General features: G+C 48.0%; 1 protein-coding gene across 3 annotated transcripts; it reads left to right on the forward strand.

The window, feature by feature from the left end:
• The first annotated feature begins 217 nt into the window (after window positions 1-217).
• Meox1 (mesenchyme homeobox 1) lies at window positions 218-20,493 on the forward strand. Of its 3 annotated transcripts, XM_078041059.1 has the most exons (4): window positions 235-448; window positions 952-1,279; window positions 17,584-17,756; window positions 18,980-20,493. In XM_078041059.1, the coding sequence occupies exons 2-4, from the start codon at window positions 1,156-1,158 to the stop codon at window positions 19,100-19,102; spliced, it is 420 nt and encodes a 139-aa protein (XP_077897185.1). In that variant the 5' UTR covers window positions 235-448; window positions 952-1,155; the 3' UTR covers window positions 19,103-20,493. The 3 variants fall into 3 exon arrangements, with proteins under 3 accessions (XP_077897186.1, XP_005328312.2, XP_077897185.1); XM_005328255.5 differs by having other exon boundaries at window positions 230-1,279; XM_078041060.1 differs by lacking the exon at window positions 17,584-17,756 and having other exon boundaries at window positions 218-1,279.
• The last annotated feature ends 1,559 nt before the right edge of the window (window positions 20,494-22,052 follow it).

The following is a 22,052-nucleotide window of genomic DNA, read 5'->3' on the forward strand; positions in this document are numbered from 1 at the left end:
ATCTGACTTAAGGCTTTTTCCAAATCCAAGACTTGGGGAATTTTGTTAACAGTGCAATAAAAATAACTTTATAGTGTTACAGGAGGCACACTAAAGACAGCGTGTGTGTGTGTGTGTGTGTGTGTGTGTGTGTGTGTGTGAGCATGCGTGCGTGCGCTGCTCTCTCCTTAAAAAAAAAAATACAGACAATGTTTCTTTAAAAGTCTCCATCTGCAAATCCCATTAGATGTGCATATAAGGTTTCTGATGATTAATAGTTGCCTGCTCGGGTTTTGGTTGGAGGGGACCTTGTGTGAGCGGGTTAACCCCTCCCTCTCCTCTCTCACATTTCACTTCAGAAATTTGTCACTCTCTCCCCACCGCAGGATTTAAAAGTGTGTCTCAGCAGCCCTGGTCCAGCCCTCTGCAGGCATTTGCTTCGGGCTCCAGGACCATCTCCTCCTCGCTGGTGCGTCTGGGCTGGGACAGTGAAAATGTTTAGTGCCATCGGCAACAAATACATGTACAAGGGACCCCGATAGGCAGGCTGGTGTGTCGGTGGGCAGGAAGCAAGCAGTGAAGCCCGACACAGGTGTGCACACACACACGTGTGTGTGTGTGTGTGTGTGTGTCGCTGGCCACATGTGTGTGTAATTTCAGAAGAGACTTTAGTTTTGTTTTTGTTTTGGTTCCTGGAGTGAATTTGCTGTTGAACATTTCCCCTCCTATTGAATTTTGTTTTTGTTTTTGCATTTTTTAAAAAAAAATTTGAATATAAAAAGTGAAAAGAGTCAAACTTTTGAAAGGACTGAGGTGGGCAGCAGACAGCAGATGGATCCCGTGGCCAACAGCTGCATGAGGAGCCCCCACCCCCCTGCCCCTGTCTGGGGCTGTCTTCGAAACCCCCACTCGGAAGGCACGGGGGCCTCAGGGCTACCCCACTACCCGCCAACCCCATTCTCCTTCCACCAGAAACCAGACTTCCCAGCGACAGCCTCAGCTGCCTACCCCGACTTCTCGGCCTCTTGCCTGGCGGCCACCCCACACAGCCTACCCCAAGAGGAGCGCCTCTTCACTGAGCAGCACCCCGCCTTCCCGCAGCCTCCTGACTGGCACTTCCCTGTCTCCGAGGCCCGGCAGAGGCTCAACCTGGGCCCAGCTGGAGGCTCCAGGGAGATGGGAGCCAGCAGCCCAGGCCTGGTAGACACCATGGGAGGCCCAGGCGAGGACTACGGGGTGCTTGGGAGCACGGCCAGTGAGACGGAGAAGAAATCATCCAGACGGAAAAAGGAGAGTTCAGGTAGGTGGCACAGGAGTAGACCATTCTTTTACTGTGTGACACTGAGGAGCTTGCTCGCCCTTTCTGAGCCTAGGAGACCTTATCATGAATTTCAGACAATACCATCTAACCTACCTGAATGCAGGCGACTTGGGGTTTCTTCCATTCTAGCAGTTTGAGGATTCTCTGGAGATGGGGGCTATGTCTGTGTCCCTAGCACTCTTGTTCCTGAAAGGATGTGCCAGCTAGAGAATAAAATGGGTTCAGCCAAGATTTGAAGGACACATGGGATGGTGCCTCTGGGTACAGACTCTCAAGGATCAGAGGGGGGATTTCCTGACCATTCAGCTGAGATCAAAGGTCAGAGGTTTAGGACTGAGGCTGGGACTTTGGGTGGCCCTGCAGAGCCACCCTACACCTCCAGGAAGCTATAGGCAAAGAAGCAGGCCCAGGGCGGGAATCGGAGAGGCAAGAGACAGAGACAGAAAGAGGACTGAGGTTTGGGGCTGATGCCCAGGAGGGATCAGGCTACAGAGCTGGGCTGTGTCCAGGCCAAGGGGACAGCTCAGCATGTCAAGGTCTGGCTGACCTTCAGGGAAGGCAGTGCTGCAGGGCCCTGCTGGGGGAGTGCCAGCCTTGGGAAGAGCTAGGGAGGCAGGCTCCTGAGGGCCCTGCTCTGAGCCTGGGAATTTCGGTAAAGCCCAGCTTGGGGATGGACCCCTGAAGCCTGGAGGATGGCAAAGGCCTTCTCCTCCCTGCTGTGGTTGTCCCTAGCCTCCCCCACAAAGTGCTCCCAGGTTCTCTCACTGCCCTTTCAACTTTTGCCTGGTCCCCCAGCCCCACAGCCCCACCTTGAACAAGGCAGTGTCCCGGCCTCCTGCCCCTGTCGCCTCGCTGCACTCCTTACAGCTTGCTCAGGGGAGACCTGCTGGTCTAAACGCATAAAGGACCTTCCTGGAGCTAAGCAAGAGCAGGCCAGGAAAGGAGCGCAGCGCGCCAACAAGCAAAGGAGCACTCAGAGTGATTTGCTTTATGCAAAGCTTTGGTCCTGGCACAGATTGCCTGAGCTTCTGCCTTTTGCCAAGCATAGTAGGGTGCTCAGATGAATAAAGTGGTCCTGACCTCAAAGAGCTCAAACCTAGAGGAAGATCGACCTATAGAAGCCTGTCAGCAGTGGGATGTGCTCTGATCCAGAGTTCCAAGGTGCAGCGGAATCTTAGCGAGGCCACGGAGCTACACCCAGCCCATTGTATTTTATTTGATCAAATTCATTCATTCATTGTATTTATTATTTATTTATTTTATTTGGGTATTGAAGATTTAACCCAGGGGCTCTTTACCCCTGGACTACATGCCCAGCTCTTTTATTTTATTTTGAGACGTCCTTTCTAAGTTGCCTAGGGCCTTGTTAAGTTGCTGAGGCTGGCCTTGAACTTGCAATCCTCCTGCCTCAGCCTCCCTAAGTAGCTGAGATTACAGGTGTGTGCCACCATGCCTGGCTTGGAACTTGTGATTCTCTTGCCTCAGCCTCCCAAGTAGCTGGGCCTTGTGCATGCAAGGCAAGCACTCTACCAACTGAGCCATATCCTCAGCCCCAGACCTTCTTTTTTTGAGTCCCACAAATATTTACAAAGTCAGGACAGCAGATTTTATTAGTCTCTCGATTTTGTATGTGTGGAAAGAAAAGATAAAGTTTGAAGGGAATCCTGCAAGAATGGGGTCAAAACAGAGTGACCACCTCATCTCAATTTGCCCAGGATTTTTCTAGTGTTTGGATTCAAAGTCCAAAACCCCAGGGAAACCCCAGGGACCCAGGCAAACCAGGAGATTTGGTGACTCTGAATCTCACAGCCTGCAGCAGATTCGAAGCATAATCGTCATTGGGAAATAATAATCGGTCCCCATGCTCGAAGCCCTGTCATGTGCTGACAGTGGGTGACAATAACCACAGCATGACCTCCTGGCTGCTAAATAGAAGGATCCTTTATATCCCCATGGCTAAATCCCCAGAGGCAGAGTTTAACTATTCCTGTCCCTGGATGGTGATCTGCTGAGTTGGGCCACTTTGTGCTTCTGGAGCCCAAGGCATGCTCCGCCACTAGCCACTCGGCTGAGTGCCCAGTAGAAAAGCAAAAAGCGTCCCCCTCCGTGGCGCCTGCTGTGCTGCTCCTCCAGCTCCGCTCACACCCGATGGCTGCAACCAGCCACTTTCCAGGGAACTGAGAGCCAAGGGCACTGGGAAGGATGAGCAAAGCCAAGAGCCTGCTGGGCTCAGGCGAAATCTTTCATCATCTGGAGTTTCAGCACAAGCTGAACGTGCTGTCTTCCTTTTGGCAAGTGCCTGAGGTCACTCCATTACAGAGTAGGCACACGTGCCAACTTCTGACCACCTGAATAGCACGTGGACACCCTCTGCGGACTGTCCTACACTCTTGATAAGGTCAACCTCTTGGTGGGAAGAGGTTCCCACTCAGGAGGGCCCCTGGGCTGTCCCCATGTGGGGTCCCTTCAGGAGCAATGGCAGGATTGCAGCGGCATGCATAGGGCCCAGCTGGCCCAGGTGCTCTCTCTGTTCAGCAGGGAAATATTTATTGCCCAGATGCTAGAGTCTTCATTTGGAATTTAACTGAAGGAGAAGAAGGAGGCAGGAGGGGTCAGCTTCATAAGAGCCCAAGGAAGGGAAAAATAATGAGCAGGACTCAACCAATTCCAGAATATGGAATTCAGCTCAGAAGGGATAAGCCCACAAAGAACCCCCATGCCACCAGGCTGATCTGAGTCCCTGGTAGAGGCTCTCTCTATTTTAAATTTTAATATTTTAGTCATATGGAATTTGTTTTGGAGCTGGGGATGGAACCCAGGGCCTTGTGCCTGCTACACATGAGCTCTACCACTGATTGAGCCACATCCCCTCACTATGGATTTTTGCATTAATTTTGATTTTTTAAAAGCATCTCATTAGCTGGGGAGGTAGCTCAGTGATAAAGTGCTTGCCTAGTCTTTGGAAGGTTCTGGGTTTGATTTCCACCATTGCAAAAAAATTGATGATAATAATTCAAATTATTGTACTGAAACATTATTTGTCTTGATTATTGAGATTTTGGGTGCCCTTTAAATTTATGCTTTGCAAGCTGGGTGCAGTGACACACACCTTAATCCCAGCTGCTTGGGAGGCTGAGACAGGAGGATCGTGAGTTCAAAGCTGGCCTCAGCAATGTCGAGGCACTTAGCAACTCAGTGAGACCCTGTCTCTAAATAAAATACAAAATAGGGCTGGGGGTGTGGCTCAGTGGTTCGATTCCTGGTTTGAACTCAGGGGCACTCAAAAAAAAAAAAAGAAAGAAAGAAAGAAAAAAATTGTGCTCTGCAAGAGTGAGTGCCTCACCCTAGTCCCAGCTGGGCCATCTCTGGAAGGTCAACCAGCATTGACCACAAATACATCTTTCCATAATGTTTCACTGTTGAACTGACAGGTGACAATGTCAGCATCCAACTTTTGGGTGGGAGACTTTGAGAAAATTAACTTCTTGCAGTCTCCACTTCCCCAGCTGTAAAATGGGATTATAACAATTAGCACTTTCCTTTAGAGTCTCTGTGAAGAGTAAATGTGCTGATCCATAAGATTAACACTGCGCCTGAGTCATAGGAAGAGTTTAATGTAAATGTATTAGGCCCATATTTCCTGAATCAGCCTTCAGAATAAGGGGTGCTATACTTACTGGGAGATTGGAATTGAATATCTCAAATACACTATTTCAGAAATTTCTGAGCCTGGGGCATAGACATGGGAACTACTTGCAATTATTTTGCCCTAAAATCCAATTGTCTTCACTTAGGATCTTGGAGCTCAGAGATCTGCCAGAGGGGTTGGGGGAAGGGGACCAAGTTGTACCTGGCAAATGTGTTCCATACTGGCTGGCCCAGGAGGCCCAGTAACTGAAAGTGTTTACAAAAAGAACATTCTCTGCTCTGCCCTCTCCTTCCTCAGCCATCTTCAACTGCTCCCCCTGTGCCCCCTCTGGAAGCTGGCTCTGATTTGCTGCAGTAAATGATCAAAAAAGTGGGGGAGGCGGGAGGGGTCCCTGGCCCTCCCCCACCCCAGGCATTCTGTTGGTTCACAGGAGGATCCAGGCGATGTTATTCCATCAACCACTCCCAACCCGGGGGCCAGTGGGTGTTAAAGACCCCTGCTGACAGGGACAGCTGTGAGGCCACTGTTGTTTTCTCCCAAACTGTCCTTGCTACTGTGGCCGTCTTTTATTTATGGGGATGAGGGATTTCGCAGCGATTTCCTGATGGGGTTCAAGGGAAGGTTGAGTGTGATCAGCCTGGCTGCAGGCGAAGCAGCTCGGCGCCTGCCGCGCTGCGCTGTGGCCACTACTGTAGGCTCTCTTCCCCTCGCGCTCCGCGCTGTCTTCTTCGGACTCCCTCTGTCCCATCCTCTGTCCCATCCTCCTTCAGCTCCAGCTAGTGCGCTCCCCTGGGGCTCCTCTTACCCGATTTCCTTTCTCCAAGACCTGATCTCCACCTGCCCCTGCCCAACTACGGAAACCTGCAAATGTGCCAGAGGTTTAAAGCGGTCCACAAGTTGGTCCCTCTCTCGCGCCCTTCTCCACCCGATCTCCCCCTAGGACGGGCCACCTCCCCACCTCCACCTCCACTCACGGTGTCACAAAGCCACACCTTGTGCTGGCATGGAAAATACATCCTACTTTCCCCTCCTGCCTGACTGCTCTGGCTGTTTGCATTCAAGAGTTCTCCGGCCTGTTGAAATCCTACGTATTCAAAACGCAGCTCAAAATCTACCCTTCCAAGAGTATCCCCCCTTTTAAAAAAAATTATGACTATACGTGTACATAGCATCATAAAAGTGAAAACTATAGTCAAGGGCCGGGCGCAGTGGCTCATGCCTGTAATCCCAGTGGCTCGGGAAGCTGAGACAAGGAGGCAAGAGGATCGCGAGTTCAAAGCCAGCTTCAGCAATGGTGAGGCACTAAGCAATGCAGTGAGACCCTGTCTCCAAATAAAAAAAAATGGGCTGGGGATGTGGCTCAGTGGCCAAGTGCACCTTAGTTTAATCCCTGGTACACCTCCCCCCCAAAAAGGAAAAAGTTTTGGTGAACTATAATTTGCAACTTCATAAAGGAACTCTCCTAAGATTTCTTATCATGTGACATTCTATATTTGAAATCTCCTTTTTTCTTATAATGGTCAAAACAACATAATATAAAATTTGCTATCTTTAACTATTTTGAAATGATACTGTACAGTAATTAAATATAGATACATTGTTGTGTGATAGATTTCTAGAATTGTTGCATTTTTGTGAAAACAAAATTCTAGCCAGGTGTGGTGGCACCTGCCTCTGATCCTAGCAACTCAGGAGGCTGAGGCAGGAGGATTACAAATTCAAGGCCAGCCTGGGTAACATAGTAAGACCCTGTCTCAATATTCAATTAAATTAAAATTTTGCAAGGGTAGGGGATGCAGTTCAGTGGTAGAGTGCTTGCAGAGGATGCACAAGGCCCTGTATTCAATTCCTGTCGTCTCAGCAAAAAAAGAAAAAAACTATATCTGTTGAAAAATCATCATGCTATTTTCTAGAAGGTTGGTTATTTTAGATATCTCATGTAAGTGGAACCATGTAGTATTGGTCTTTTTGTGACTGTCTTATACCATTTATACCCTTGGGTTTTGTCAACATTGTAGCCTGACAGAATCAAACCCAGATCCTCATGCATGCTAGGCAAGTGCTCTACCATTGAGCCACATCCCCAACCCCATACCATATTTCCTTTATCTATTCATCTGTTGATGGATACAACTGACAATTGTTAATAATGCTGAAGTGAACTTGGGTTTGCAAATATCTCTTTGAGCTCATGTTTTCAGTTCTTCAGAGGATATATATGCTTAGAAGTAGAATTTCTAGATTATATGATAATTCTTAATTTTTTTTAAGGAGTCTCCGTGCTGTTTTCCATAGCAGCCTCACTGTTGTATATTCCAAGGGTTCAGATTGCTCTACATCCTGGCCAGCACTTATTCCTTCCTTCCTTCCTTGCCATCCTAACGGTTTAAGGTGATAGCTTATGATTGTTCTGATTTGCATTTCCATTATGATTAGTCACATTGAACACCCTCCAATATCAGTGTTGGCCATTTATGTATCTTCTTTGGAGAAATGTCTATTCAGGTTCTTCATCCATCTTGAATGGATTCTTTGGGGAGGGTTGTATTGAGTTGTAGTTCTTCATATATTCTGAATATTAACCCTTATCAGAAATATAATTTGCAAATATTTTCTCCCACTCCATTGGTTGTTTTCACTCTATTGATTGTTTTCTTTGCCTTGCAGTTTTAAAGTTTAATGCAGTCCTGTTTGTCTATTTTTGCTTTTGTTGCCTGTGCTTTTGCAATCATATCTACAAAAATCATCACCAAATCCAAATCATGAAGCTTTCCCAAAAGAGTTTAGGAGTTTTATATTTGTAGGTCTTTCATTTAGGTCTTCAATCCATCTTGAATTAATTTTGTACAGTGTGAGGTCAGGATCTGGCTTCATACATGTGGGTGTCTAGTTCTCCCAGCACCATCTGTTAAAGATGCTAACCTTGCCATGCAAAGTAGCACATGCCTGTAACCCCAGCAGCTCCAGAGGCTGAGACAGAAGGATAGCCAGTTCAAAGCCAGCCTCAGGAACAGAGAGGCACTTAGCTGCTGAGGGCCATTACCAAGTAGGAATGACGCATCGAAATTTCCTTGCCAAGCGTACCCCATGCTGCTTAGAGGACATTCGATGGGACATTGCATGCATGCTTTAATAAGGTGACCTTGCTCAAGAACCAAGGAGGATCCGGGTTTAGAGCTGATCAGGTTTGAGGAAGTAACCGGCTCCTTGAGTTTAAGGCGTTGCCAGTTTAAGATAATGGGTTTTAGGGAAGTTGGAAGTTGAAGATTATTGCTGGGATTAGGGTGTTCCTGCTGCTTGTTCCTGTTGAGTTCTCGTGAGATTAAAATGGGATTTGGAGATAGCCTCGTGGAGTAGGTGGATTGTGGGGGAGACGGCAGAACGCGATTGCCCCTGGACCTGTGTGGAGGTGGTGTGAGAGCGGGAATAAAGAATTGCTGTTTGGGGCTGGGGATGTGGCTCAAGCGGTAGCGCGCTCGCCTAGCATGCTTGCGGCCCGGGTTCGATCCTCAGCAGCACCACATACCAACAAAGATGTTGTGTCCGCCGAGAACTAAGAAAAAATAAATAAATGTTAAAATTCTCTCTCTCTCTCTCTCTGTCCCCCCCTCTCTCTCTTTAAAAAAAAAAAAAAAAAAAGAATTGCTGTTTGAACCTACAAAGCTGTGTGGTGGCTCGTGATTCTGGTGCCAAGCATTGACCTTGGCACTTAGCAACTCGGTGAGACCCTAAATCTAAATAAAATACAAAATAGGGGATGTAGCTCAGTGGTTGAGTGCCCCTGAGTTCAATCCCTGGTACAAAAAAAAAAAAAAAAAAAAAAGCTATCCTTTTCCCATCGGGTAGCCTTAGTAACTTTGTCAAAGATCATTTGAGGGTTTATTTTTGACCTCTCTATTCTGTTCCATTTGTCTTTGTCTTTATTCCATGGTTCAATTGCTGTAGCTTTGTAATGTTTCAAAATTAGAAAGCATAGGGCTGGGGATGTGGTTCAAGCGGTAGTGTGCTCGCCTGGCATGCGTGGAGCCCGGGTTCGATCCTCAGCACCACATACCAACAAAGATGTTGTGTCTGCTGAAAACTAAAAAATAAATATTAAAATTATCTCTCTCTTTAAAAAAGAAAAAATTGTTTAAAAATTAGGAAGCATGAGGCCTCCAGTTTTGTTTTTCCTTCTCAAATTTGTTTTGGCTATTTAGAGTCCTTTTAGATTCCATATGAATATTAAGATTTTTGTTGAAAAATGTCATTGGGATTTTGATAGGGATTTTATTGAATTTCTAGGGTTTTGTTTGTTTGTTTTGTTTTACTTTGCTTTTGTGATGCTGGGGCTTGAACCCAGGGCCTTACACATTTGAGGAAATGTGGATTGTTTTACTATATTAAGACTTCTGATCCATGAACACAATGTCTTTCCATTTATTTGTGTATTTTTTTTTAAATTTCTTTCAGCAATGTTTTATAGTTTTCTGTATATAGACCTTGGTTAGGTTTGTAAATGGAATTGTTTTCTTTAATTTCCCTTTTGGATTGTTAGTGTATAGAAACACAACTGATTTTTGTGTGTTATTTTATATCTTGCAATTTTGCTAAATTTATTAATTCTAACAGTTCTTTTTTATGTGAAATCTTAGGGTTTTCAGCATATAAGATCATGTCATCTGTGAATAGAGAGATAATTTTATTTCTTCTTTTCATATTTGGATGACTTTTTCTTTTTCTTGCCTAATTGCTCTGGCCAGTACTTCCAGTACTATATTTTTTAATATTTATTTTTTAGTCATAGGTGGACACAATATCTTTATTTTATATTTATGTGGTGCTGAGGATCGAACCCAGTGCCTCATGCATGCCAGGCAAGCACTCTACCTCAGAGCCACAACCCCAGCCCCTTCCAGTACTGTTTTGAATGTATGTGGCAAGAATGAGCATCCTTGCCTTGTTCCAGATCCTAATTTTAGAGTGAAGCTTTCAGTTTTTCACCATTGAGTATGATATTAGCTGTGGGTTTTTCACATATGCTCCTCATTAGGTTGTGGTAATTTCCTGCTGTTCCTAGTTTCCTAAATATGTCAAAATCCTTTCTTGATCTCCATCCCTGCACACATGAATGGTGCCTTGTGTGTACCTCTACAGTGGCATCAAACCCAGTTGACCTTGCATCCAGAGTTATGGATGCACACAACTCCCTGTCCCCTTAAAACTAAAGGGTCTAGAAGATCAGAATGGTATCACATCACCTGTGCCATCTCCCCTAGCTCCTGGTGACACATTTATACACAAGGAATTGCTCATTCAATATCTGGTCAATAGTCTCAATTGCATTTATTTTCTCACTTTCTCTCTGAGAGCAGCTGCACCGCCTGGCATGAGTGTTTCACCCTGAGTCATGTGCTTTTACAGTCTCACTGATGAAAAAGGGTTTCAAAGAGGCAGACTTTAATCATAAACTCAGCCCATGGTCAGAGTGAGTGCTGGGGTCTGGGGTCAGAAAGATGCATAAACATGCAGGCTGGGCTGACTCTTCAGGAATCCCTCATGTGGTGCTGGGGTCAGACGTGGAGATAAATGAGTCCCCTTCTGTCTTCAACATCTCCCCCTTCATGCTGGCTGCATCCCAAATTGCTCATGTTCAAATCCTGGCTAGGCAAAGTGACGTGAGCTAAATTGGAGCCTTTGCTACCTGCCATCAGCCAGGGTGGCCTGGCTTTAAATGCTCTCTGGTCAAGGGTCATTGCAGTGCTGGGCAGGGTGTGGTTGAAGGGTACACAGTGGCTATAGCCCCTCTTTTTTTTTTTTTTTTTTGTACCAGGGATTGAACTCTGAGGCACTCAACCACTAAGCCACAACCCCAGCCCTTTTTGTATTTTATTTTTAGAAACAGGGTCTCACTGAGTTGCTTAGGGCCTCACTAAGTTGCTGAGGCTGGCTTTGAACTCCCAATTCTCCTGCCTCAGCCTCCAGAGACGCTGGGATTATAGGCGTGCACCACCACACCCAACCCAGAAGCCACAGCGAGAAAGAAGCTTAGGGCCTGAGGTGACTAGCTTAGAGGAGAAAATAACTCCACACTTGGCCATCCTTCCTCCTCGCATTCCCTGCCTCCTGGCTAGAGCTCCTGGCCAGAGTCCGAGCTCCTGCTCTGTCTCTGAAAAGCAAAGTTTGGGGCCCAAACAGGACTGAGGCCTTGGCCACATCTGAACTCAGAGGCACCAGCACAAACCCTGGCCTGCTCAGGCCCCTAACCAGCTATGGTCAGGAAGTTCTGGAGAAAGTCTATTTCTGCTGAGGCAGCAGAATCTTGACATCTGTAAGATGGAAAGGTTCAAAGGACCCATGGGCCACGAGAAGGTCAGTGAAGGGACTGCTTCAACTCTGCCCACTGCCCTACCAGATAGGGACTCAGGTTGCCTATTTCTCTGGTTTGAATAAATCAGGAAGGTTGGAGGGATTCTTTCTTCCTGAGAGGCAGGCCTTATGTCCCCTGCAGGCCCCGGAGCCCCCAATGCCCTCTTGGCACACAGAGTTGGGAGTTTCACATCCAACTCCCTGCCTCTGGCCAGGACCCACCCTGTCCTCTTCTATTTCTTGCTTTTCCCTGTTTTCTTTGCACAGTACAGGGGGGCCACATGAGCAGCAGCCCTAGATCCTGAAGCCTCTACTTCCTTTGGTGACAACTGAGGGTGACATCTGGAACTTATAAACATGAACAAAGCCCAGTGCTGCCTGCGCCTCCCCAGCCTCTCTCAAAGGCTGCTCCCCAAGTCTGGGGATGTGGCTAGGGATAAGGTGCTTGCTTGCCTAGTATGCACAAGGCCCTGAGTTCCATTTCCCACATCACCACCACACAACAAAAAAAAACCCACTATCTTCACCTCCTGTTGCCACCACCACCTCTGTTCCCCCTATTCCTGGTTTTTCTGTATTCCACAGTCCCCCCCACTCTCCTCACCACTGCCTAAACTCACAGTTCCACCACATCTGGGACTCTCCAAAACCAGGCCTTCCCATTCAGAAGAATCTACTTCTTTCCCAGAAAACATACCCTGAATTCCCTGTCCCCATTGCTGGGCTCCTCAAAGAGGACCCCTGCCCATATATGCAATTAGGCACTTGCAAGAGAGTGGAAGGGTCTGGCTATTCGGGAAGGGCTGAGTGAGAAAGTCAGGCCAAGCCCAGGAGGTCCCAGATGGGAATATCCAACTGGTCTTGGTCTGGCTCATTTCAGGTCTGGTTTGGTTTTGATGGACTTGGAGCCCTGCTCCTGAAGGTGAAAACAGCAGAGCTAATGATCACCTCCAAGTGTCCCTAGTGTGGCAGCCCAAGAAGCTGCAGACACCATGTTCAGGGGGTTTGCCTCACCTACTGAGGTCATAGCCAAACAGTCCCTTTCTCTCCCTTCCCTGGCAATAGGGATCCAGACCTGGACCCAGACCCAGACCTGGAGTAGACACAGCCTCCATTATCCACCCCTGCCACCTTGCTTTAGGGCAGTGTGATATGTGACTATAGCCCTAGACTTGTCCCAGGAGAATTAGACAAGCCATTTAGCCTCTGGGTCTAATTTCCTTACCTGTTCAATGGGCTAACTGAAATTTAGAACAGAGATTGGGGCCCAAGCAGGTCCTCAGGGGTTCTCCCAGAATAATTACTAGGACAGGGACTGGGGTGTAGCTCAGTAGTAGAGCACTTGCCTAGCATGTGCAAGGCCCTGGGTTCAACCCCCAGAACTGGAAAAAAAGTAATAATAATAATAATAATAATGATTCAATAGGAAGCAGCATGATGGTGTATAAATAGCTACCTATAAGGAAGTACGTAGAATCCAGGCCCAGTAAGCAACTAACTTTCTGTATTCTTAGGCTAGTCCCTTACCTTCTCTGTCTCACCTATAAAATGAACAGGGACAATAAGTCTTCTCTAAAATCCCTTCCAGCTCTACTATTCTGTGATCCTGGAGTAGATATGAAAGTCCAAAAGAAGTTTCTCTATGGGAGAAAGAAATCCACCAGCAACTGCAAAGTGCTATTTGAATCTGGGACATGTGGCTTTCTGTATGGTCTTGGATAGAAATATATGTAAAATAATGCTGTGGAGTGGGGAGTGGGAACACAGGACTCCAGAAAGGCATGTTCCACTCGGCTGATGGAACCTTCCTGCAGCTCTGATAAGGCTGTCTGCTAACTTTAGGAAGGCCTGCCAAACCTGACAGCTACTTATGAAATAATTCGCCTTGGACTATGTAAAAGCTCATGGTGGAAACTGCAATCACACACACATCCTGTTTGCATTTCTTGGGGTACTGTTGACTGTTCCCTCATGGCCCTGCTTGGGGTGGGTGGCTCCTCCCTCCCTAACCACAGAGGCAGCCAGCTGAGGGTTTGCCTCCTCCCTCTGTGATCCTGCCAAAAGCAGTGGCTACCCCTGAGAGAAGCAGGACCAGGAGAACTAATGTGGATGGCCATTCTGTAACTGTGCGTGGGAGTCTGGGCCCCCTGGAAGACTCAAGGAGTGGTGCCAATAGTGTCCAGAATATGCAGATCTGTATTCACAGATGTAGAAAAGAAGTGAAGGGAAAATTGCTGAAAACTCAGACATTGGAAGGGCATCCCTTCCACACAGGGCTGGAGAAGTGGTGCTTTTCAAGCATCTTATTTAAGCTGGTGAATCACATCTCAAACATCACATCCATTAAAATCAGAGTCTCACTGGGCCCAGCACCACGCTAGGGCTGAGTACGTGTTATCCGTCTCATTTTACCTTCTCATTTGCTTTATAATCACAGTGGGTATAGCTATTCTCATTTTGCAAATGAAGAAAGTGGGGCTCAGAGAACCTCAGTGACTTGCCCAAGGTCAGAAAACTCCTCCTTGGAGCCAGCACCTGTGAGTGCAAAGGCCTAGGCTCTCCAATGGGTCCTCAGATGCATCTGTAAATACAGTACCCCTCACTCAGCTCAGGACAGGAAGTTTTGCATGTGGGAGGGAGAGAGAAATTCTCTAGCATATGCCCAATCTTTGGGCTCAGGACTGAGGGAAGGTTGGAGACAGTTTTGTGACTGATCACACAGTAAGAGATGGAAGGGGCCACAGAGTTCATCAAGGCCAGATGTTGTCCAAAGAAAAGGGACAGGGAGAGGAAAAGAGGGTGTCAGGGCTTGTATATTGGAAGGAACTCCAGCTCTCCAGGGGAAAGAGTCCTGTCTGATCTCATGCTTCTACACATGGAGAAATTGGCCCAGAAAGGAGAGGGAGCCTGCCCAACAAAGATGTACTCTACCCAGGGCATGAGTTCCTTACATATAGTAGTATGCACTTGAACTGAGCCCCTGAATTGGCAGACTTGGACACCCCCAGCCAGAAATGGCAAGAAAGTGCTCATGGTTTTCTTTTCCTGTCTTGATAAAAATATTGCCATTTTTAATACTGTTGCAAAACAAGAGAACAATAACTTCCCCCTGAGATTCCCAGCGCCTCCCCATACTTCTGGTGCCTTTATCAATCCTAACAGTGTAAAAGTTTATGCCACTCTGGAAAGTTAATGAAGGACAAGCGTTCTCCCAGAGCATGGGGAGGCATTAGGCCCTGAAGCCCCAGAACCTAAATCAGGACAGGAGACAGGAGAGGAAAGGGGGAGGGCGGGAGTTGGCTTGGTGGGGGTGGCCAGCTGCCCACACAATTGGTCCCAGACCAGCTGCAAAGGGGTCATTTCCCTTTCTTCACTTTTGCTAGGGAGGATTGTGTTCAGGACTTGGGGGGACATGGGAGTTGTTTTCTGGAAGAGCACAAGGCAGCTGTGCACACCTAGGAAGTCCCAAGCAAAGGGGAGGGTGGGTATGGGTGGCAACCTAGGGCCATGCCCCTAAGAGCCCTGGAGGGGGAGGCAAGCAGAGCTGCTATGGTCCCTTTCCCGGACCTGGCCAGGGCCAACCAGAAGATAGAGAATCTGATGCTAAGATTGAGAAAGCTTTGGCTTTAATCAGGTGGATCTGTATTCAAATCTCCCTTCTGTGGCTGAAAGGCTGCTGGGCACACTGGGCAAGCTCCTGGGCCTCTCTGAGGCTGCTTCCTCTGTATAACCACAAATGGTTTAGCATGTGCCAGGTACAGGAGCTACTGGCTAGAAGCAAGAGTGAGGAAAGCATCCCTGGGAAAGAGCTATTAACCAAATGATCAAGGCAAATCCACATAGCCTTGCTAAAAGGGGATAATAATAGCACCTACTCCCAGAGGAGATGTGTGGCAAGGATTAAACAAGTGAGTGTATTTAAGCACAGAGAAGCCTTCAGAAATGCCAGCTCTTATTATACCAGCTTTCCCATGGCAGCTCGTGGAGTGAAAACACTGGAACAATATATTTGTCCAGTAACTTTAGATTTTAAAAGCATTTTCTACACACATTAGCTCATCCAGTCTTCCCAAAATAGCCCTGGGAGGTAGGTGCCTTAATTTCTCCCATTTCTTGTGAGGAGAGCCCGGAGAGGTTAAGTAACTTCCTCAAAGTCTCCAGCAAGAAGACCAGGATTGAAACCTCTGCGCAAGTCCTCTGGACTATTGGCTACCCGCAGCTGTGACAAGGAAAGGCTCTGGGCACTGTGAACCCCGGGACAGGAGGTTGTGGAACTAGACACCAGGAGTCAGGGCGGGGGGGGGGGAGGGGGGGTGTTCCTGGCCTCACTTTAGCGTCCACGGGCCGGGATGTGCCCCGGGGAGGCCGTCCATCCGCTGCCTGATCCTCCCCAGACCGCCGCCAGGACGGGGTGCGGCTCTGGCAGCCGCCAAGGCCGGGGGGCTCCTCGGGGACCCCGGCCCGGAGCTGCGCGTCCTTCCTCTCCGGCCCACGCTCCGGCTTCCGGAGGGGTCTGGCCAGCCTTCTCCGGTCTGGAGCCAGAGGCCTCCGGGCAGGCAGCCCGCGCTGGGGAACTCGCCCCCTCCCCTGTCCCCAGGAGAGCCCTGCAGGCAGCCCCCGCGAATCGGGCGCGGGCACCGGGGGCCAGGGCGCCGTGACACCCACGGGCTAGGCATCTAGACTGCGGGAAGCACCCTCGGGCCATCTCGGGGTTCCCGGGGCGGCCACAGCGGGAGAGGAGCATCGATGGCCCCGCTCCCCTCGGGATTGCAGAGCCGCCCACCCCGCCCCTCTCTCCTGGTGCCCCCGCAGTCGCCCCGGGGGCGGAAGTCGGGGAAACCAAAGTGCAAACGAGTTGAATGGAAAGCATAAGAAAGAACCAGCCAGGCTCAAAGTTCTAATTGGATCTCCCGGTTAATGTGGGGTTTCTACCTCCCCAGGCCCCTCCGCCGTTTGGCAGCTGAGCCCAGAGTGTGGGCGGCTGGCCTGACTTACATCCCGTCTGCATCCTCCGCCCACCACCCAGGTCGGGTTAAACCTGGCCTCCGAGAACAGAGAACCCACCCCTGGCCGCGTAGGCGACGAGGGGACCAGAGACTCGGAGCCGGCAGTGGGTTGGGGCGCAGCTCTCGGTAAAGCCCCTGATTCTGAGCCACAGTCCCCGTGCCTGTAAAAGGAGACCAATGAAGAGAGCGCAGAATATTAGAGCATGGCAGGAATGCTTCTTGCAGCCATTCACGGGCCACGTGGCACGCATTGTTAGTTAATTGTGTGGGTGTGTAGATCTCCTCCCTGTGCCGCTCTGTGTACCACCGTGGAAGTGAAGGTCCAGCCACTAGCTCAAAAGATAAGACACAGCACAGCCCCTTTGATCTGCACAGGACTTTACAGTTTGTAAGTCTTCCTACAAATATTGCGTTTGAACAGTTTGCGAGTCAAACTGCCTGGGTTTCATTCCGGTCTCCATCACTCCCTGGCTGGATAAACTTGATCAATTTGAACTCTGTGCTTAGTTTTCTGGTGTATAAAATATGGCTAATACTAAAATCACCTGGTTGGGCAATTGTGAAGATTAGGGGATTAATGCATGCCAGGTGTTTGGTAGAGTGCCTGGCACAGAGTTTATGTTCCCCTGGCCCTGTTAGCTTTTATGACAGAGTCCCACTGTGTCTAACCAGCCTCCTCCCCAGGGCTCAGATGGCTTTCCAGACTTGGCCCTCTGAGGCTGAGTCAGTAGAGCCAGCCTGTGTGACCAGCTTCCCAGCAATGCTGATGCTGCTGGCTGCCTGAGAAACTTTGGGTAGTGAGGTCTTAGAGCAGAAGTGTGTAAACTTGATCATGCACGAGAAATATCAGGAAGTCTTGTTAAAACAAATGACTGAGTCCCCACCCCACCCCAATTTCTAATCCAATGGGTCTGGGGTGAAGCCCTAGGATTTGCATTTCTAACAAGTTTTCAAGTGAGACTGATGCTGCTGGCCTGACATGCCTTGAGAATTTGTTGTAGAGTATCTGGTACACATACAACAGGCACTAATGTCATGCTAGGGTTGGCTGGGGTCAGAGATCATTAAACAGCCAAGAACAGCTTTACATCCTTTGGAAATAGAAAAGTTGCAGGGCAGGGGTTGGGACTGAGATTGGAAGCCCCCAAAGCTTCCCAATTGTCAGAAGGATACAGCACTAAAAAGAATGAAGGAACGAGGTAACTTCTTTCTCAGCATCCTCCAAAGAAGGTTGCCCAACCTAGCCCCTCAGCTCACATTTGGGGGTCCTTTCTCCCTAGACAATCAAGAGAACCGAGGGAAACCAGAAGGCAGCAGCAAGGCCCGGAAGGAGAGGACAGCCTTCACCAAGGAGCAGCTTCGGGAGCTGGAGGCTGAGTTCGCTCACCATAACTACCTGACCCGGCTCCGCAGATATGAGATCGCGGTAAACCTGGACCTCTCTGAACGACAGGTACAGCCCAGGCAGCCCTACCTTCTCACTGCTCTCTCACCTGCTTCCTTCTCTCCCTTCCCATTACCCCTCCCTGGACTTTGTTTTTCTTTTCCCTCCACCCAACCAGTGGTTCTCAACTGTGTTGTACCTGAGAATCATCCGAGGAGATTTTAATAACACTGATGTTTGGGCTCCACTCTTTGGGATCATTGTAATTGATCTGGGATGGAATCCAGACACCCAGATTTCTCAAATGTCCCCCAGGTGATTCTCTGTACATCTGATCTGCTTATTCCCCAGACTTGAGCAGGTATTGGAATCACCTCGGCACTTGTTCAAATGCAGGTTCCAGAACCCTGGGGTTCTGGAATTTTGCAATAATGATGAGAGGGAATGAGAATCTGCATTTGTGATAAGTTCTGCAGGTCATGAGGATATGCAGTTCATTCCTGGGCACACTTGGAGAAAAACTTCCCTGGCCCTTTGCTGAGGCCTTTCCTCAGAACATCTCACCCTGCTCATACCCATGTTCTGATATAGAATAACACCAACAACATTCTATAACAGTATTTAGTTGACAGAGGACTCTGCCAGAGTGTTAGATTTTGAATCAGAAGATCCTGTCTGTAGATCCTGTCTCTGCCAAGTCCACGACTCTGGGGTCTCCATTTGTTAATTGAGGTCATAATCCTACACTCAGACCAGAAAATGTGCTGATCAGAACTATCTAAACTGAAAAGTGCTCTATAAATGTACCTAAAGATGAGGCTGATGGGGCTGGGGATGTGGCTCAAGCGGTAGCGCGCTTTCCTGACATTCGTGCGGCCCGGGTTCGATCCTCAGCACCACATACAAACAAAGATGTTGTGTCCGCCGAGAACTAAAAAATAAATATTAAAAAAAAAAGAAAAAAGATGAGGCTGATGACCCTCTGCTCCCAGACCTTTGAGGGAGGTGTGTTGGCACAGGAAAGGTGGGACATGTGAAAGAGTGGGGCCCATGCAGAGGTTCCTGCACCTGTCTGGGGCTTCATCTTGAGATACAAGGTGGACCTCTCAGCTGACTGGTATGTTCTCCCTTTAGCCTCAGTTCTTGAGGTCTTGGGAAAATGGGGAGCAGCAAGTGAGGGATTTAAGCTGGGGTCCCTGGAGTTAGTTGTACCCTGGCTATCTTGAGCATCACCATGGGGAGAAAGTCACCTGGGCCCTGGAGTGATCAGTCTCCTTTACTTCCTCCCTCAGGTGAAAGTGTGGTTCCAGAACCGAAGGATGAAGTGGAAGCGTGTGAAAGGGGGTCAGCCTGTCTCTCCCCATGGGCAGGACCCTGAGGATGGGGACTCTGCAGCCTCTCCAAGTTCAGAGTGAGGTTCTCCATGGAGAAAATAAAGACTAAGGACTGAGCCCCTCCCCAACTGCCCCTTCCCTGTCCCACCTTCACCTTTCCCCCTCTGCCCCACAGTTGCCTCTCCATACCTTTCACTGACTCAGAAACGAAGCTGCCCAGGATGCCCCGGCGCTTTGAGTTTCCCAGAAAGTGCTGTCCACATTGCTGGCTTAGCAGCCCCTCCCCAGGGCCCTTTGCTTCCCACACTCTCGTGGAATCATCCAGCGCCAACTGAACTGAATGAGTCTGGAAAGAGCTCCAGGGATGCTGCTTCTCAGGGTCTCTTGGCCGTCACCCACACCTCCTCCTGCCACCTTCCTCCTGCTCGGCCAGGCCTCCTCCAGTTCTGGACACCACCTGGCCTGCAGGGAAAGAAACCTTGGAACCAGCTGGTGACTCATAAAAGCAAATGCTCCAAAAGAAAGGAAATGATGGAGACACACACACATCCTGGCCCACCTTCCCATTTTCCTCTCTGAGCTCTACATCTGAGGCTTTGGGGGTTGTTAGTTGTCCCCAAACCCCAAGGGAAACCAGCACGAGGAGGGCTAAAGACAGCAACCCAGGGACTGCACATCAGTAACCTGTCCCTGTCTCCAAATGTGTTGGCTGTTGAGTGAGCAAATTTATGAGCATTGACTGAAAGAAGGCAGAAAAATAGCCTGGTATAGGTCCTTATGTCCCTGTTCAGGCAGGTTTGATTGGGTGACTGAGAACAAACCCAGGACAGCACCTGCTGCTCAGCTCAATGCAGGAATACAGAGCTGAGGCTCCCGAGCAAAGGTCCCGGGAAGTGCAGCAGCGATTCCTTTTCAATCCACAATTTCCAGATTGAAAACCTCTCCAGATGCTGATACTATTGAGAGCTGGACAGTGGCCCCTATGTCCCAGGGATGGAGTGAAAACATGAGGGCTGCTGGGTGAGGACCTATCAATGTGGAACTCTGGAGTGGAAGGTTCCCTGGCTGCAGCATCTTGTGCTCTCAAAGGGCTGACTGCAAACAGGACAAGGAGACAACCTCTTTTTCCATGGGATGCAATTAAGTCCCTCTTGTGTGTCCCACAAATGCCATAACTTTGGGAAGAATGGCTAGGTTCATGTGTGGGCACTGCTCGGACCTCAGTCACATCTTCTGGGGATGCCACTTTGAGGATTGATGGCCAAGCAGCCCGAGGCGACTGCAGCCTTGGAAAAAGAACACCCCCCCCAACCCCGCCCCTTGATTGGTGCTTAGTCTCTGGATCTCAGCTGGTATTATAGAAGAAGGTCAGAAAGAATTTGGAATTTGGATTTCTGTGTGTAGATTTAATCATTTATGTGTAAAAACAACCCCACCTCCCCACCCCCAGAAAGCACAAAAGCTGTGGAAAATGACTGCCAAATGAGATGGCTGGTTGGAACATGTATAATTCTTTTCTAAAGCATACTTCATTTATTTTCTTAAGATAACATCAAATTAACTGTACAAGGTCAATTCACTTTGTAAGAAATCTCTTGGAGAAATAAAATCAATACAAAAAAAAAAAAAGTTTCCAGGCCCTTTTCTTTGCAGCACTAAGAACCACAGTTCTTGTGTGCAATCTTCTGATTCTCATCGGATGATTTCCCAGACAATGTCTAGGAAAAACAAGAAAAGGAAAGAAATCATTGAATCTACTTTAGGTTCTTCAAAATGTAATCACTGAAAAACAAACTCCAAAAAAAGAACTTTTTGCCCATACAGATGAATTGTGTTCATTTCCCATTTGTAAAAGTTTCACTTTGTTTCCCCAACCTATGACTTATCAAAGAGTCAAAGTTCAATAATCAAAAGATGAACTCTTCTATTAGTAAAGGAATCTTGACCATAAAATAACAATCCCTAGTAAGGTTCTCTCTCTCTCTCTCTCTCTCTCTCTCTCTCTCTCTCTCTCTCTCTCTCTCTTTGTCTCTTGAGATTCCAAGATTGGAGTTTTTTTTTTTTTTTTTTTTTTTGGTTCAGGGTAGAAAATATACATACACCAATAATAATGACATATGGGGAAAAAAGTCCCATATTCTATATCTTTTTAATTAAAGAACAATTTTATCTCACCAGGATATCCACAAAGGACAAATAGGACTGGCTTGGGGGGAGGGAGGGAGCAAGGAGAGGAGACCTGACCAGGATTTTGCATTGAGGTAGCCTAGGTCAGGTATGGTAGGTGGCTGGAAGTGACATCATCAGGACTGGCAGAGTGAAGCCGACTCACAAAAATCAATGTACCAAAGGGAATCTTAGCTCAGTGGGCTAAGGTTTAGGTTCAAAGTCAAGTGACATGAATGTCTTCAGGCAATCCAACACTCCTCCCTACAGGAAACTCAACTCTCATACTTAGGGAGACATCAACTTCTGATTTTCTTTCCATGTCCCAAATGTTCCTTGAAGATCCTTTCTCAATGCCATTGTCCTCACAGCTGGTTCCCAAGCTCTCTTCTTTCTGCCCATCACCTTCCTTACTCTTCATTTCCTCCCTAAATGATCCTATCACCCACAGTTTTTAAATTTTGGTAAAATATACATAACATTATATATTGGTCATTATGTTACTATTCTGACAACTTTTAAGTGTCCAACTTGTTGCATTAAGTACTTTTTATATTGCTGTGTAACCATTGCCTCCATCCATCTTCAGAACTTGGTTATCTTCCCCAGTGAAACTCTGTACCAATTAAACACGAGCCTTACTCCTTTCCCCTCCCCTCTACCCCACGACATTTATAGTATTTACTGTGTTGGGCACCATTTTGTTTTTCTTTTTTTTTTTTTTTTTAAAGAGAGAGGAGAGAGAGAGAATTTTTTTTTTTAATATTTATTTTTTAGTTCTCGGCGGACACAACATCTTTGTTGGTATGTGGTGCTGAGGATCGAACCCGGGTCGCACGCATGCCAGGCAAGCGCACTACCGCTT

The sequence above is a fragment of the Ictidomys tridecemlineatus genome, chromosome 3 (genome assembly GCF_052094955.1).
Source record: "Ictidomys tridecemlineatus isolate mIctTri1 chromosome 3, mIctTri1.hap1, whole genome shotgun sequence".
NCBI lineage: Eukaryota > Metazoa > Chordata > Mammalia > Rodentia > Sciuridae > Ictidomys > Ictidomys tridecemlineatus.